We start from the raw sequence: 15,827 nt of genomic DNA, 5'->3' as shown, positions 1-15,827 counted from the left end.
ACGCTTATTAAACTGTCTTCGAACATTAGTAAAAAATGCATATGTATGTGCACATGTATGTGATCATGCCCACAACCCCTCGAGCACCTCTACCTTGGCGGGCTTCTAGTTGGCATTTGTACGACGGTTATCAGATAACGCAATTTTCTTAGGTTCAGCCATGCTGTCTATTTCTGAGGTGTACACTTAAGGCATTTTTATTGCGATCACAATTATATGGAGCCTCTAGGTACACTCCCAACGAACGTTTAGACGCAGCGATCACGAAATGAGGCGTCAGTGCACACTGCTTCACCTGGTTCACCGCGCAGGCAGCCAGCGTCGGAGCGTAAACAAACTAGACCCCACTCCGCAATGCCGGCACGCCCAGGGACAAACGCATACAACACGAGCAAAGAAACTTCGCCTCCGTAGTATGTAGGGACAGTTGAATATTCAAGGAGCAAAAGCACCCAGATTTCATCTCTCACACACACTCTTTTTCGCACCTGCGCACAAACGCAGGGCGCCTCCGCAAGTGCCACTCCCCGCTGTACTTACTAGCAATTGTAAAGATGCCTCCGGGCGGCCATGCACACCCGGCCGTGCATTTACAATTGCTAGTAGGTACAGCAGGACGTGGCACTTGCGCAGAAGACGAACGTTTGCGCGCATGCGCGCGTAAGAGTGGGTGCGAGAGATGAAATGTGGGGACTTTTCTCCTTAATATACGACCCTGCCTAGGCATTACGGTGGAGTTCCTTAGCGTGAGTTCCCTAGGCGTGCCGGAAGAAGTCGTGGGGCGTGGTAGTGGCGAACTTAGCGTCGCAAGTTGGCGGTTGGACGTAATTATATTTATTCAATCGTCTTTTGTACTAATTGAAATCAACGTGTCATTATATCGCATTATTGGCAGCGCCTCCAGGACACCAAAGCGGCAGCGGGGACATTAAAGCTGGAACGCGGACTGGTGCGTGGCTCAGTGCACAGAGCACAGTGGCCTACAGTTCAGAGCACAGCGACCTACAAATGCGGCTGTGGAGCCACGTATTGTCTCACGTCATGCAAAGTCAGAGATGCCGAAAAGTGCTTTCGAGCATACAATATGACATCAACGTATACAAGCTCCACAATTTCTTGGCTGCGATCGGTACAGATAAATTTGCCACCTTGCATTCAGGAACGAAAATTTTGGAGCACGCTTAAGCTCCGTCTTTAAGAGTGGAACGAAATAGTATTCCAAGATCCCTGACTGCTTCCCGCGCTTCGTGGCAACTGCAGCTTATGTAACCGTAATGTTTCCGGGAAACAATGGCAGCGAATGCTATGCACAAAGACGAGCTTTGATAGAAAGGCGGGTGCGCTGAGGCAAGCACGATCTGGACGGTGTCAGAAGGAACCGGGCGCGCCGCTCTATGAATGGTGGAAACGCTGGAAAAGGGTTTTGAGTTTATTCGTTTTATGTTCTTTCGTATATTCGAATTGAAATACGACATTGTCACATCCGTAAGCTGTGTGTAAATCGTAGCTAACAATTTTCTCACGCAGTGTACCTGGAGAAATTTAATTAGTTCAGTGCCATCTTTGCGCAGCACAGAAGGCCCGCGTGGTTGAGTATTCGTGGTTCGGAATCATTTTTCGCTCACAAGATGATCGACGCTGGATGCCGTATTTTCTGAGACAAGGGGCCCTTAACGCTATCGCGTTAACACATTTTACTGGTAATAATAATAGTACCAGTATAATATTATATAATATCTTCTGCTACAAGAGGTCCTTAACGTCAACGCTTTAACACATTTTGATGGTATAAAAGTGTGAGGTCAGATATGGAAAAACCTACATGTTAAAAATCGACAGCATATAAATGATAGGCACCGACAGAAGAGTTGGTTTCCGCTGCTTAATACATCGGAACCTATTCTGTACCTCCAGAAAAAAGTACGCTTCAAAAATGACTTCATGTACAGCAGCTTTTTTCTAGTAACAATACATTAATAACCACATAGTGGAAGTCGTATAGCAATATCGCAAGGAAGACAAAGTACTTCTCGCCCCACCTTCAGTCGATGTCAACTTGAAGCCAACGAACAAAAATGACTCTCCATTCCGGCCGTGTGACCGTGCATGAACAGCGAAGCTGTGGAAAGCGGGCACAACAACTACAAAGCGTGGTATACTTTATGAATGCGGAAGCATAATATGGCCCATGAAGTGAAAATGCGACGCTAACCTCCAATGGTACCAAAAGCCATGTGACCAAGTGGTGAGGTCACGTTTATGAAGATGACGTAACGTTATTGCTTCGTCACGTCAAATGTCGCGCGATGATGTTGCCACACCACAGTTCACGTGGTGAAATCATCACTTTAAGGGCTGCATTAAGTGCTAATGGCGTCGTCACGTGACGCTGTCGCCTGATAACTTCATGTCATTACGTCATCACGTTCGTCGTGACGTCATTTCGCAACCCTTGATCTGTTGTCTCGCGATGACGTCATCGTCAAGTGATTATGTCACCAATGATGTCATGTGATGCCTCTTGGTAAAGCAGCGCACTGGGGTTTGCCGCATTATTGTTAGTCTCTGGGATTGGCCCACATTTTTGTGTGAGCACGCGACGAAAAATTCCGACCGACTAGAGGCTAAGAACTTCGCTGTAACATACCAGCGGCGCAACCATATTTATGTATTCAGCCTAAATATTACAAAGCTATGCAGAGCTTACAGTAAACTCTCAAGCTATATCTAACAATAATGATTACCGTAAAGGCAAGGAAAAACTTGTTGCATCTCAAAAAAATACATGTTCACGAGCTAAACGCAGGTCTATAGAAGCAAACACTTCTTTAGAATGAAAGTGAGCAGTGAGTGCTGGTGTTTTCTTGTCACTACAGGAACATTGCAGTATAAATAAAAATTTTAAAGTAAAAACAAATTGGCATAGACTACTAACACCAAGACAGAAGCAAGTTCAAAACAGGACATGCTGTTGGGTTTTGGTTATGACATTGGCAGATTGCTAGTGAATTCTGCCTAGGAGTCTTTATAAAAGTGCCTACAGTGTTTTCATTTGTAAGACAAGAGCAACAGTTTTTCACGCGAAGCCAAAACAAGTTCAAGAGATTAGCAACACATATTGGAGCACTAGCCTCCTGTGAATTATCATGGACACGTCATCTAAATTCAAATCGGAACATGTTTCTGAATAACAACGATCCTAAAAGAGGACAGAAAGCTGTTAAGCACCTGAGTATAGCACAAAGCACAATTTGCCTCCTTCGTGGTAGCTCAGATGGTAGCACAGTGTTGATTCCACTCTCGTGTCACGGGAACAGGAATATTATTTATTCAACTGCAAATTGCCTTATAAGAAAGACGTACGAATGTCCTTAACTTTGTGCTACTCCAAGGCGAAATACATATTTTTCCCTTCAATTAAATTTCATACCTTTCGTACTTCCACAGAACTGCTTTTGCCTACAACAGTTATAAAAACCTAGAAATATTATAACGAACGAAATTACTTTTTGTCTTATATGCATGTGACGAACCGCACAAGGATGGTAAGGTGCACTAGCGGAGAAAGAGGAAGACGAAGAATAAAGGCACTGTTCGGGCGACCATGTTTTTCTCCGTCCGCAACCTCCTGCTCGCGTCGCACAAATAGACAGGATAGAGACTTGACCACCACCTCATCGGACTCAAATTATCACATCGGACGCACATACACGACGACGGAGAGCGTCGCCGAAATCCCAGATACGACGAGAAGATAGACTTCAACGTGCAAGCCCACTCAACGCAAGCCGAAGTCAACGAGTATATTTTCCCAGCAAGAAACTTTGCCGAAGACGGCTTAGGCAGCGATCAAGACTGGGCCTACGACGAGGACTTCAACGGCTACGCCACACAATACAATGCTAAGTATACGGACCATTTTCGGGCACGATCGTCCAACAACCATTCAAGAGAGAAGCAGCACGTGTCTACCAGCTGCGACAAGTGGACCGCGGTCAAAATAACATGACAAATGACAAACATGAATCAAGCATAGGCCACACCATGTACCATTCTGTCCCTAGAGACGTCAACCATAAGCTGATCCACCGATGCTACGCGGCTCCTCTGCCTCATTCATTTGCGACCAGGGCACATGCTGTGATACCAGCTGTATTCATGTGCGGGGCACTCATATGTCGACCTGGACGCCACAGTCAGCCTCGCCCACCAGAGCTATGGCAGAGATGATCAGAAAGCTGCACTCTCCTATGAAGCCGATGAGGTTACAGTGCTATCGTGGGACAGTGGACTAACTGCGCATCTTTATTTTGCATTTGTCAGCATCTCCTGTTTCTCTCGTGCGTTGCGTATTGCTCGCGCTATCTCGGGGGCAGGGGGAAGCGTTTGAAGAACCGCACAAGGACAGTACGGTGCGCTAGTGGTGAAAGAGGAAGACGAAGAATAAAGGCAGTCTTCGGGCGACCATGTTTGTGTCCGTCCGGAACCTCCTGCTCGCGTCACATGCATATATTGAGAGGGAAGTACACTTTCTTTCATCAATTTGAAGCGTCCGGGAAGTAGTTCGATAACTCCGGTACATCGTGAAGGAAGGAAGTATTTTAATGATTGGAAAATGTAGAGAGGTCGGCCGGATAATGGAGCATCTGGCCTGCTACTCTACGTAAGGGAGGGGGAAGAGGGGAAGAAAAGGGGTCACAATGATGGATGATAATGGGAGGAACGAGGTGAATGACACATTACACAACTGGTATCACAGGCGTGAGTCCAGGCCAGTGTCACCTAGGAAACGTGAAAGTGCACGCATTGTCTCTGTCGTCTGCCAACTCTGTGGCCACGCGCCTAGCAAGAGGTCCTCCGACAGTGGTCCATTGTGGAAATGTCTCAATGTATCTGCCAATGTCAGTCTTTCTCGCGCATACTCAGGGCACACCACGAGCACATGTTCTATAGTCTCTACAGCGCCACACACTGAACAGTCCGGGGAGTCTGTCCGTCCAATAATGTGCAAATATTTGCGCGTGAAGGCGACGCCTAATCGCAGTCTGTGTATCAGGCATGTATGAGGGCGTGGAATTCCACGCAGAATAGGAAATTTCCTATCGGGATCCAGGCTTTTAAGGCGGACGTGACGAGCGTCTGGCTGGGCCCAGTATGTTCTCGCCGCACTCCTCATTAATTCCGACAGGAGGCATGTGATGTGCGGTCTAGAGAATGGCACTACAGTTCGCATGCCATTGCTGAGGGCGCGCCTTGCTGCAGCATCGGCCATCTCATTACCGTTGAGCCCACAGTGTCCCGGGATCCATTGGAACACTATGCGGTGATGTTTTTCTTGAGCGTATGAAAGTAGCTCGGTGATCTGCAGGGCCAGAACCTGATATGCGGTGTGGCGCAGGAAGCATCCCAAAATTTGCAGCGCGGGTTTTGAGTCCGTGAAAATGCACCACTCTTGAGGTCTTTCCCCGCAGATGTGGCGAATCGCTTCTCGAATAGCCACAAGCTCTGCAGCGGTTGATGTTGAATTATGGTCTAGTATGAAACCTGGAGTCATCTGTTGGGCTGGTATCACCACAGCTGCTGTCGATGCCTTAGGTGACACGGAGCCGTCTGTGTACACATGAACACATGTCTGGTATTCTGACCAGATGTACGCGAGAGCAAGTTGTTGTAGTCCACTGACGGGAACCAATGATTTCTTTAGTATGCCGGGGACATGTACGCATACGGAAGGTTGAACCATCACCCATGGTGGTTTGATGGGGTGGTATGGAAGGGCATAGCCTGATGTTATGTGGGGTAGATGGCAACGGAGTGCACTTGTGAAACTGCTGTCCGGTCGCTCATGTAGAACCGACGTCAATGGATGACAATGGTGTCGCGTCAGTAAGCGTAAATACACGCGAAGTGGTTCGTGGGACAGGTATATTGGTAATGGGCATACGTGGGCTTCCTCAATTGCGCCTTTGTTGGAGGCACGCCGTGGCAACCCGAGGCATATTTTGAGTGCCTGTGCTTGGACGCTCTCTAATGTCCGTAAGCAGGAAATGCTCAAGTTTGAGAGTATCGGAAGGCTGTATCGAATGTAGCCCACGAAAAGAGACTGATAGAGTCTTAGTAATGAGCCTTCCGTGGGGCCCCATTTCATGCCTGTTGCGAAGCGAAGAACATGGCAAAACAGATTAAGTTTTTGCTTCAACATATTAACATGCCTCGTCCATGACAAATCGCGGTCGATGATAATGCCCAAGAATCTGTGGTGGGAGACATAAGGTATTATGACACCATTAATGGAGATCGGGTAGCGGCAGACGGACTTGCGCGTGAATGCAACCACAGCACATTTTTCGGCAGCTAAGCGCAAACCCTGACGCCGTATGTATCGTGAAGTAGATGACACAGCCCGTTGTAATTTCGCACGTAGTTGTGGGCGTGTTGTACCAGAAGCCCAGATGCAGATGTCATCTGCATATGCACTGATGTGGATGTGAGGTGGAAGCTCGCTCACCAGGCCAATCAGTGCCACATTAAATAATGTTGGGCTGAGAACTCCTCCCTGAGGAACTCCACGGCATACCTGATGACGATTAGTGTCTCCGTCAGGCGTGGACATGTAAACGAAACGGCCGCTGAGGTAGCTCACAATCCACAGGTAGAGCCGGCCGCCAATACCCAAGTCATCTAGGGCATCGAGAATGGCTTCATGAAGGATGTTGTCGTAGGCCCCTTTGATATCTAAGAAAACAGCGGCGACGAGTCGGCGTTGACGTTTTTCATGTTCCACTGTCGTAACGAGGTCAATGACGCTGTCAATTGAAGAACGACCCCGCCGAAAACCGGTCATCATGTTCGGATAGAGATCATTGCTTTCCAGAAACCATTCGAGCCTCGCCAGGACCATTCGTTCCATAACCTTGCCAACACAGCTGGCTAATGCAACTGGGCGGTATGAAGTAAGCTCATAAGGAGTCTTTCCAGGCTTCAAGAGAGCAACCAGGCGGCTTATCTTCCACTGCTGCGGAACAATACCGGAGACCCATGTGTCGTTGTAATAATTGAGCAGTGCAGTGCGACCAGCCCTGCCAAGGTGAGACAGAGACGAGTACGAGATCCCGTCAGGGCCAGGAGCAGATGAATGCCGACACGACGCAAGAGCAGCCTCTAATTCGGGCATCGTAAAGAGCAAGTCATAGTGGTCACTTGAGGAAGGTGGCGCAAAAACTTCGAATTGGATAGAGGCTTGTTGAGTTGTGCCCACAATCATTTTGCAGAAGTCGTCCGCTACCTCTACATCATTGCGGCGTTGGTAAAGGGCCAGAGCACTGAAAGGGTACCTTTCTTGTGGGGGAAAACGTAGGCTCCTGACTACATGCCAAATACGTGACAGCGGCTTGCGAGGATCCAGTGATGAGCAGAACTTTCTCCAGCGCTTCCTTCCTAATTTCTCGAGATGGCGCTTTATTTGTCGTTGAGCTCGGCGACAAAGGGCGAGATCGTACGTGGATTTCGTCCTTCTATATTTCCTTTCAGCGCGCCGTCGGACTGCGCGCAACCTCTCGAATTCCACGTCGATAGAAGACCCCGATGAAGGTGCACATATGGTCCGCGTGGCCTCACCGAGGGCGGACGTAATCAAGTCTTCTATTTGCGTTGGTGACTCGAGATTCGCACAGGAATTCTCCACGAATGTCTTAAAAGTGGGCCAGTCCGTGCACCGCACATGAGACGAAGTGGTAGGTGCGAACCACTTGACGCAGATATACGTTGGTATGTGATCACTGCCATGTGTTTCCACATCACTGAACCAGCTAATAGAAGACTGTAGTCGTGAGGAAACAAACGTCAGGTCCAAGCAGCTACTGTAGGACGTGCCACGCAGAAACGTAGGAGAGCCATCATTAATATTGACGAAATCATGTGAGTGCATAAAGTCGGACAAGGCTTTGCCTCGGTTATTCATTACTGTACTTCCCCATTGGGGGTGATGAGCATTGAAGTCGCCCACAATAATATGGGGAGCTGTGCAACTCTGGATTGCTGAGGACAGATACGAGAAATCAATGTGATCTCTGGGTGGAATGTAGCCGCCGAGTATAGAGAAGACCCGCCCTTTAAGCGTTAACGTCAAGCAAATGTAGTGGTTCGTGTTATGGTGCTGGAGGACAAGGCGGTAGTGTGGAATATCTCGGCGTATGCACACTAATACCTTGCTGGTTTCATCAGCTTCTCGAGACCACAGCAATACATATCCAGAAAGGCGGAAAGCAGAAGGCATGTTGGGCTCACATATAACAATCACGGGGAAGCGGTATTTCTGGACGCGCTGTCGGAAGTCACTTAGGCGACCACGCAGGCCTCGGGCATTCCACTGCATCACTACACTACGACGTATGTGCATCGACACAGAGGAGGGGTTGTGTGGTAGCGCCATAATGAATCACTGCAATGCCGCCAAGAGCGGCTCAATCGCATCCAAAAACTGAACAACAACCCTTGCTGTTGGCGCATTGAGGCCTGAAAGCAGCGTTCGCATGGAATGTAAAAGTTGTTTCAGAAGAACGTTCACCTGCTGGTCTTCTGGCTTGTCCTTAATGTCCACTGGACCGGCACGGATTGATGGACGCGTTGGTTCGACGACTTTGGATGGCAGAGCAGGCCATTCCACATCAGAGGAGGTGGATAATGTACCCGCATCTTTCTGAACCACCGTGGTAATATGTGGCGCTGCAGCAGGCGGCGTCTTATCATTCTGCAGCTCAATACGTAGAGGCAACGGAGCTGAGAGTTGCTGTGACGTCGGCTGAGACAGACTAGTGACGTGTGACTCTGGGCGTCGGTGTCGGGAACGACGTTTGCGGCGACGAATAGACGCGGCCGCTTCTTGGTGACTTGCGTGTTCTTTTACCATCTTCTTCAGGATAAGCCTCTCGTTCTTCATCCTAGGACAGTCTTTAGCCGTCGCCTCATGAGCGCCGAAGCAGTTGGTGCACTTGACTGTCTCCGTCTTGCAAGTGTCATGCTGGTGCGATCGTGAAAAACACACCCCATTTCTATGAGGTTATAGCCTCTAGTCATACGGGCACATCGAGAAGCTATGAGCAGGTAGAAACACTGAGTTATCTCGTTTTATGAAATTGCATCTTGACGTTGTGAACGCTGAGTATGTGGAGACGGTGAAAAGCAAGTAAAATATTATGAGCGTTCAAAAACGGTTTCAGAGTTTAATATGGTCCTAGGTGTTTTAGGCTTTACTTTAGGTGCACAAGTATGGGCTGTGATGGTCTCGCGCGCGTGCATGTTGCATGTAGGTGTGTTATCTTTCGCACGTGACAATTCAGCTGCAGTACCTCGTCGCGTTCACGCGCTTTCGCTCACATTCCGCGCTTTCAGGGGCGCATGGCGGACCAGACTGTTCATGACGAAGAGGGCGGGACCCGCGGGCACCGTTCCAAGCATCGGCGCCATTCTCGGTGAGTTCCCGGCAAGGCATTTTGTTTTGCTATGCGCATCTAAGCGCTACTTCCGCTTCAGAGGTGCAAGTCTACGAACGCATTAGGGCTGCTGGCAGTGCGCGCACACACACGCACCAGCCAGCGCTTGCACGAAGAGCGGACTGACTGCTTTGATATATACGGGAAAAATAGACCTCACTTAAGACGTGCAACCTACAAGCTTCATAATTGTGACTGTTTGACCCTAATGGTCTGTTACCATGACAAATCTTAACACAGAGAATGGCAAACGGACAGAAAGAGATGACAGACAAGCCATAATAACAAAGATTTACACTGAACACTCATCGCCATCACACAGATGCGATTCACTTTAAGGGAGAGTAACTCCTTATCTGGGAGGTGCATTGATTGGGTGCTTAAATACCAAGAATCCACTCACACAACCCAGGCCCAAAGCATCCCTCAGATGCGAGGCACTTTGGGCCTCAATAATTTCACGAGTAACATTATCGATGCTTCTGCTGACAAAACTTTATGCTGTGCAAAGAGGGGTTCACAGGCACACAAATAGCAATAAAGATCAAACCTACGAGGCTGCAATCTTTCTTGACATTGATACAGTGTTATTTAAGCTGGTCATTGATGCAGAATCCCCCTTTCTCCTGCATATTGTTTACTACAAGGGGAATGCAAATGACCGCGTCACTAGCATCGGCCACGAAAGAAACGTTCTTTTAAAAGTATAAATGTTGTGTCTGACTGCTCTTCTCTTGTGACTGCACAGCTTGATAAGCTTCTCAGGTGCGGAAAACACTACATTGATTTTCCTGCGCTCTGCACCCTTTTTAGTATTACGGGAGAACTTGTGTATGTACGTAATGACAGCCTCTTTCCTACCTCTGTCAGATGGTACAACCTCGCGACTGTCATACGACACGCGCATCTTTCGGAGATGAGGTGCTGCATTCGTACAGCGATGAGTTCTGAGTGTAAACAGGAGTCGCTGAATATAAGGCTTGGTTGGAGTGACAATTGTTTAATATTGATTGTATAATGAAATTATTAATTGAAATATTTTTTTTTATTTGCTGAACACACTTTCTGTACTCAAAGGCACTACAGAAACGCGTGGTATGGTATACATAAAACATGCAGTAGAGCACAAAAGACTATCAAATGACATAATGTAATACAATCCGGAATTTTTCTGTGTCAGTGAGGGTGCTGACGCCAGCAGCAATGCAGTTCTATTCGGTACTGGTCCTTGGCGAAAAACGAGTCATGATACTAGTTAGTATGACAAGTTTGCAAACGCACTTTGTAATGGTGGTCACCTAAAGATGTGCAGCAACGGGTTACAAAAACTCTTGGAGAAACGGATCGCAATAGTACATCTTATGAAGGGTAAAACGTGAAGATCAACATTCAAACTTAATTATCCATGAATAGGAAACAAATTATCTTGCTTATACCTCACTCGAATAGGTGGCAGCTTATTTGCAGGTTTATTTCAAGCAATAGTGCGTCATTTGTGTTAGTCGTGTTATGTTTTATTGGCTACACGTTGGACGCCGCTTAAGAGGTGCCCTAACATTTTTTTGGTATCTCATCTGAGCCTTTTCGCTTGAAGGTATGGGAAGCTTTTGATGTATCAGTTACTACACATGGAAAGAATTTCTCGCTATTTCAAAAGTAGAACGTAATAAATGAACCTTCACCTGATATTTCTATTCATTGTTCTCCTAATCCTACATTACCCGGTCGCCTAAAGCCAATAATGGTGATTTTTGACATGAAGCATGCTTCACTTCGGCTATAGCTAGTTGTATTCTAAAGCTTCAGGTAACAAAAGCCTGTTCTTTCCCCGCCTTAGTCGCGCCGATGATAATCAAGACGCTGCAACTCTTGTAGCATACACTGATGCCAGTGCTAATGGCACCATGATTCACACAGCTCTCGTGTGCCCATTGGTATCAGAGGCAGGCCAGACGTGCTCTTATGTTGCCGATACTGCACCGCCAGCCTATCTCGCAGAGCTTGACACGATACTAGACGGCTAACCCGCGTTGCTCCCTTCTGTTCAAGATTCTCAGCTCATCATACGCACGGACTCGACTCAAGCCATGCATGACATACGCAGTGTAGGTCGGTCCACTCTACTTCAATATAGCATGCTGCCACAATATATGCTGCCACTACGAACATCGAGATTCACGTCCAGTTTGTGTCTCGAGCAGCCCGGCAGGGTTTCCTTGAAGCAGATTTGGCAACTCAGCCGGAGATTATAACGCACCCACTTCCAGATTTTCCTGAAGACGCCTGCGGACAACTAATCTGGCAATAAGAAAACCTCCGACGAACGACACGAGCTCTTATACCTCCGTGTGGGTCAGACTTGCCTGATCGATTCACTCCCCTCTAGGAGGTTATGTTACGGAGGCTGCGCGTCAGGGTCGCGCTCACCCCGTCTGTGACCGCTCCCTGGCTACAACAGTATCATCATGGTGCATATGATACATAGTGCCCATTTTGTGACACAAACATCCAAAATGTGACAGTGACACACCTACTGTGGACATGCGAAGGACCACCTAAGCAGTCTCCGCTACCCCCGGGGGACAGGTCTTCGGTCTGGCCGTCCACCCGACCTAGAACGTTGGATTCATGGATCACATCATCGTTCACTTTCAGAATTTTTGCATAGGTCAAATCCGCTGGTGTGCATTTTACATGCTTTTTGGTATGCCTAAGAGCAAACTTTCGAGAAAAAAACCTGTTATAATATTAGCGCCCATACCTTTGCAACTGTACTACCCACCTGCCCTATTTTGGTATTGTTGTGCAGAGCCATTACTTCATCCTGCATTCGTCGCATGTAGGATCATGCAGCCTTTCTCTCAGCTCGGTAGTACGTTTTTTGATCCCAGCAGAAGTGTTCTCATTTGAGAGAGCCCACTCAGCCGTTGTAGATACCAGAAAGGTCACACACAGGGTCCACAAATGACGTTATAACCCATGTTTGTTTGGTGCCCATGTTTGTTTGGTGTCATTTCTGCAGAAGTGTTCTCATTTGAGAGAGCCCACTCAGCCATTGTAGATACCAGAAAGGTCACACACAGGGTCCACAAATGACGTTATAACCCATGTTTGTTTGGTGCCCATGTTTGTTTGGTGTCATTTCTGTTGCCGTTCCTAACTAGAACGGCAACAGAAATGACATAATCTAAGTGAGACGGATGTCGTCCGCCATTTTATTCCAACTTCTTCCTTCTCACTTCTCCCCTAGCCCATTCCTTCGTCTTCTTTCATGCGTCCAGCGCAGACCGCTTCACTCTTCCGGATTTATTTTAATTACACCTCCTGGGGTAATACTTGAATACGTTTCCAATAGCGGCGCACTCCGTTTGGCGCGAGCCTCCGGCGTACCAGACATTCTTCAATATTCCATGCTGGCATGCAGTCTTAATAACATGAAATGGTCCACAAAATTTTGAATTTGCGGGCACAGCTCCTTTCCTTACAAGGACATAGTCTCCAGGCTGTATGTGCGGTATCTCGCTACTGTGCCTTTTATCAAAGTTTCGCTTCATGCGGCGCTTGTAGATCTCCTGTTCTTTGACAGTTTTCCTTACTTCCGCAAGTTCGAGGTTCTCTAGGAGACCTAGCTCACGATCTTCAGGAAGTATGGGCGCTGTACCTGAAGTTACAAAATGAGGGCTGCAGCCTAAACCCGTGGTGTATGATCTGTTGTGATGTTTCACAGCGGCCTCGAGACAGCACTTCCAGCCACCGGCAAAGTCTGGATACATCTTCAGATACTGTTTGATGTCTCGTATGGCACGTTCCGCTAGGCCGTTTGCTGCCGGGTGGTATGGAGAAGAATACTTTATCATTATGCCGTGCTCTTGGGCCCGCTTTGATAATTTGGCACTCCGGAAAACCGGCCCGTTGTCGCAGACGAGCGTATTTGTGTGTTTAAAACACTCAGCTTTGAGGAGGTCTATTACGCTGTTTGCGTCTTCTTTGCCAGCTTTAGCCGCAATCGTCCTTGTGCACTCATCTATGGAAAGCAAGAAAGCTTGCGTTCGCTTGACTCTTTCCCCCTTCTTTTTGAGCTCCGCGAAGTCCAAATGAATTACTTCGAACGGGACGCTTGAATATTCAGGGTTTGTCATAACGTCTGTCGATTGCTCGAATTTAACTTTGTTCACCTGGCAGAGGTGGCATGTGCGGATGTAATGGCTGATGTCGTTTTTCATGCCCGGCCATGTAAATCTCATGAGCAATTGCTTATAAGTGCGCCAGAAGTCATCATGTCTACCCGATTCAGGGGTGTCGTGGTATAGATGAAGAATCCTTGGAACCATAGTTGGTGGTACGTGATACTTTCCATTGATAAAGTGGAGCTCTTCTGTACCTTCCCATAGCTTAATATGATTGATTGTCTCTGGATTATTGCTTGATTCCTGTATAAGTAATCTTGATAGTGCGTCAGCGTCAGTGAGGAGTGGGCCAGGACGGTGCGAAATTACGAAATGAAATTGTTGCAGATCGTTCACCCATCTAGCCATGCGGCCTCTTGGGTGGGCCATGCTCAGAAGTTGAGTCAGTGCTTGATGGTCCGTGAAAAGTATGAATTTTGCACCTTCCAGGTAAGTAAGAAAGTACTGCACAGCTTTTAAGACGGCCAGAGCTTCCTTTTCTGTGGTACAGTAATTGATTTCGGCGGGTTTCAGGGTATACCTGTAGTACCCCACGACGTAGTGTTTGGTTTGATCAGCTTGTTTGGATGGCTTCTGGTATAGAACTGCACCGGTAGCATAATGTGATGCGTCCGTGTTCAGCACGAAAGGCAAAGAAAAATCCGGTATTCGCAAGGTGGGGTCCAATGATATTAGTTTTACAAGCTCACGATAGACAGCTTCGCAGTTCTCGTCCCAATGAAAAGGCACGTCTTTCTGAGTTAAACGTGTGAGGCACCTTGTTCTCAGTGCGTAGTCTTTGATAAACGCCCGGAAGTGTCCTGCAAGGCCAAGAAAAACGCGCAGGGAGTGCACATCACCAGCTTGGAGATTCTCTCTACCGATTCTTTCTTGGTGCTTTTAGTCTGTCGATCAAACACCCTGCCAAGAAATACTACGGTATCTTGAAAGAACGCACTTTTCTTGAAGTTGACTTTGAGTTGGGCAAGACTGAGGGCATGAAGAACTTTTGAAAGATGACTACGGTGTTCGTCCTTTGTCTTTGAGTATATGATGATGTCGTCGATGTACACATTGCAAAATATGCCCAGGTAAGGTTTCAGAATGTCCGTCATAATCTTCTGAAACCACGCAGGGGTGTTTTTCCAACCAAATGGTAGGCGGTTGTACTCAAACAAGTCAAATGGGGTTATGAACGCGGTGTACTTCGTCGTTTCTTCACTTAGTGGAATCTGCCAAAAGCCCTTGCAGAGATCTATTCATGAAAAACAATGGCAACCACCGGTTTCGTTAATGATGTCGTCGATTCTCGTAATTGGATAAACTATCAATTCAGTTTGACGATTGAGAGCCCGGTAGTCTGTGCAGAGGCGGAATGTCCCGTCTTCTTTAGGTGCAAAAGCTGTAGGAGAAGCAACTGGGGATACAGAAGGCCGGATGATACCTGCGTCTAACATTTCTTGCAACTCCTTTTTCAGGCACACCTTTTTATCTCTGGACATATTATAGGGGGTTCTACGAACCACTGTTTTATCTGCGAGCTCAAAAGGAACGACATCGGATTTCATTGCTGGAGGGTAGCTTCCCATGCATATAAGCTCTGGGTACTTAGTCTTGATGTCTTCCTGGTGAAAAATTAACCTTGATACACTAGGTTCTTCACCAGGATCTTCTGTTATCCTGTCTTCGGCCATTACCTTGTCATCCCAATAGAGGTTCATCTTAAGTTTTTTCATGTCTGGACGGGACAAAAGAAAATCGTAGGTGACATTGGCAATTGCCAATACGTCACTGGTAATAGCATTGCCTTGAAATTCAATAGCCAGGGTTATCCATTCGCTATGCATGGTCACTGACCCATCGTAGGCTTGGACACGCAATGTTCTACCAGCGTGCAGACGACTGGCATCCACTCGAGTCTTGTTGATAATAGATACCGAAGCTCCACTGTCAACGAGAGCCTTCACTTCAATGCCATCTACTTTAATGGGGGCGTACAATAAGCTTGACGACACCAAATACACTGTCTCACTGAAGCTCTTTTTTCTGGGGCTTGTGATGCACGGTAGACAGATTATGTGGAAGTAGGTTGCCGTGAACTGCGGTAATTGGTTCTTTACCATCCTCACAGTCATGATTTACGCTTTCCAGAGATTTGTTTATGAAGCTG

The 15,827-nt window shown here is 47.4% G+C and overlaps 1 protein-coding gene across 3 annotated transcripts in view; it reads left to right on the top strand.

The window, feature by feature from the left end:
* Nucleotides 1-15,827, top strand: part of LOC135909358 (uncharacterized) — a 258,447-nt gene that overhangs the window by 33,924 nt on the left and 208,696 nt on the right. For all 3 annotated transcript variants that reach the window (XM_070532577.1, XM_065441307.1, XM_065441306.2), the window contains exon 3: nt 9,391-9,470. In XM_070532577.1, the coding sequence (XP_070388678.1) occupies nt 9,391-9,470 (80 nt within the window). The remainder of the gene's footprint in view (nt 1-9,390; nt 9,471-15,827) is intronic.

The sequence above is a fragment of the Dermacentor albipictus genome, chromosome 1, assembly GCF_038994185.2.
Source record: "Dermacentor albipictus isolate Rhodes 1998 colony chromosome 1, USDA_Dalb.pri_finalv2, whole genome shotgun sequence".
In the NCBI taxonomy this organism is placed as follows: Eukaryota; Metazoa; Arthropoda; class Arachnida; order Ixodida; family Ixodidae; genus Dermacentor; species Dermacentor albipictus.
Note: the sequence above shows the minus strand (reverse complement) of the source record. Positions and strands in the feature narration are given on the sequence as shown.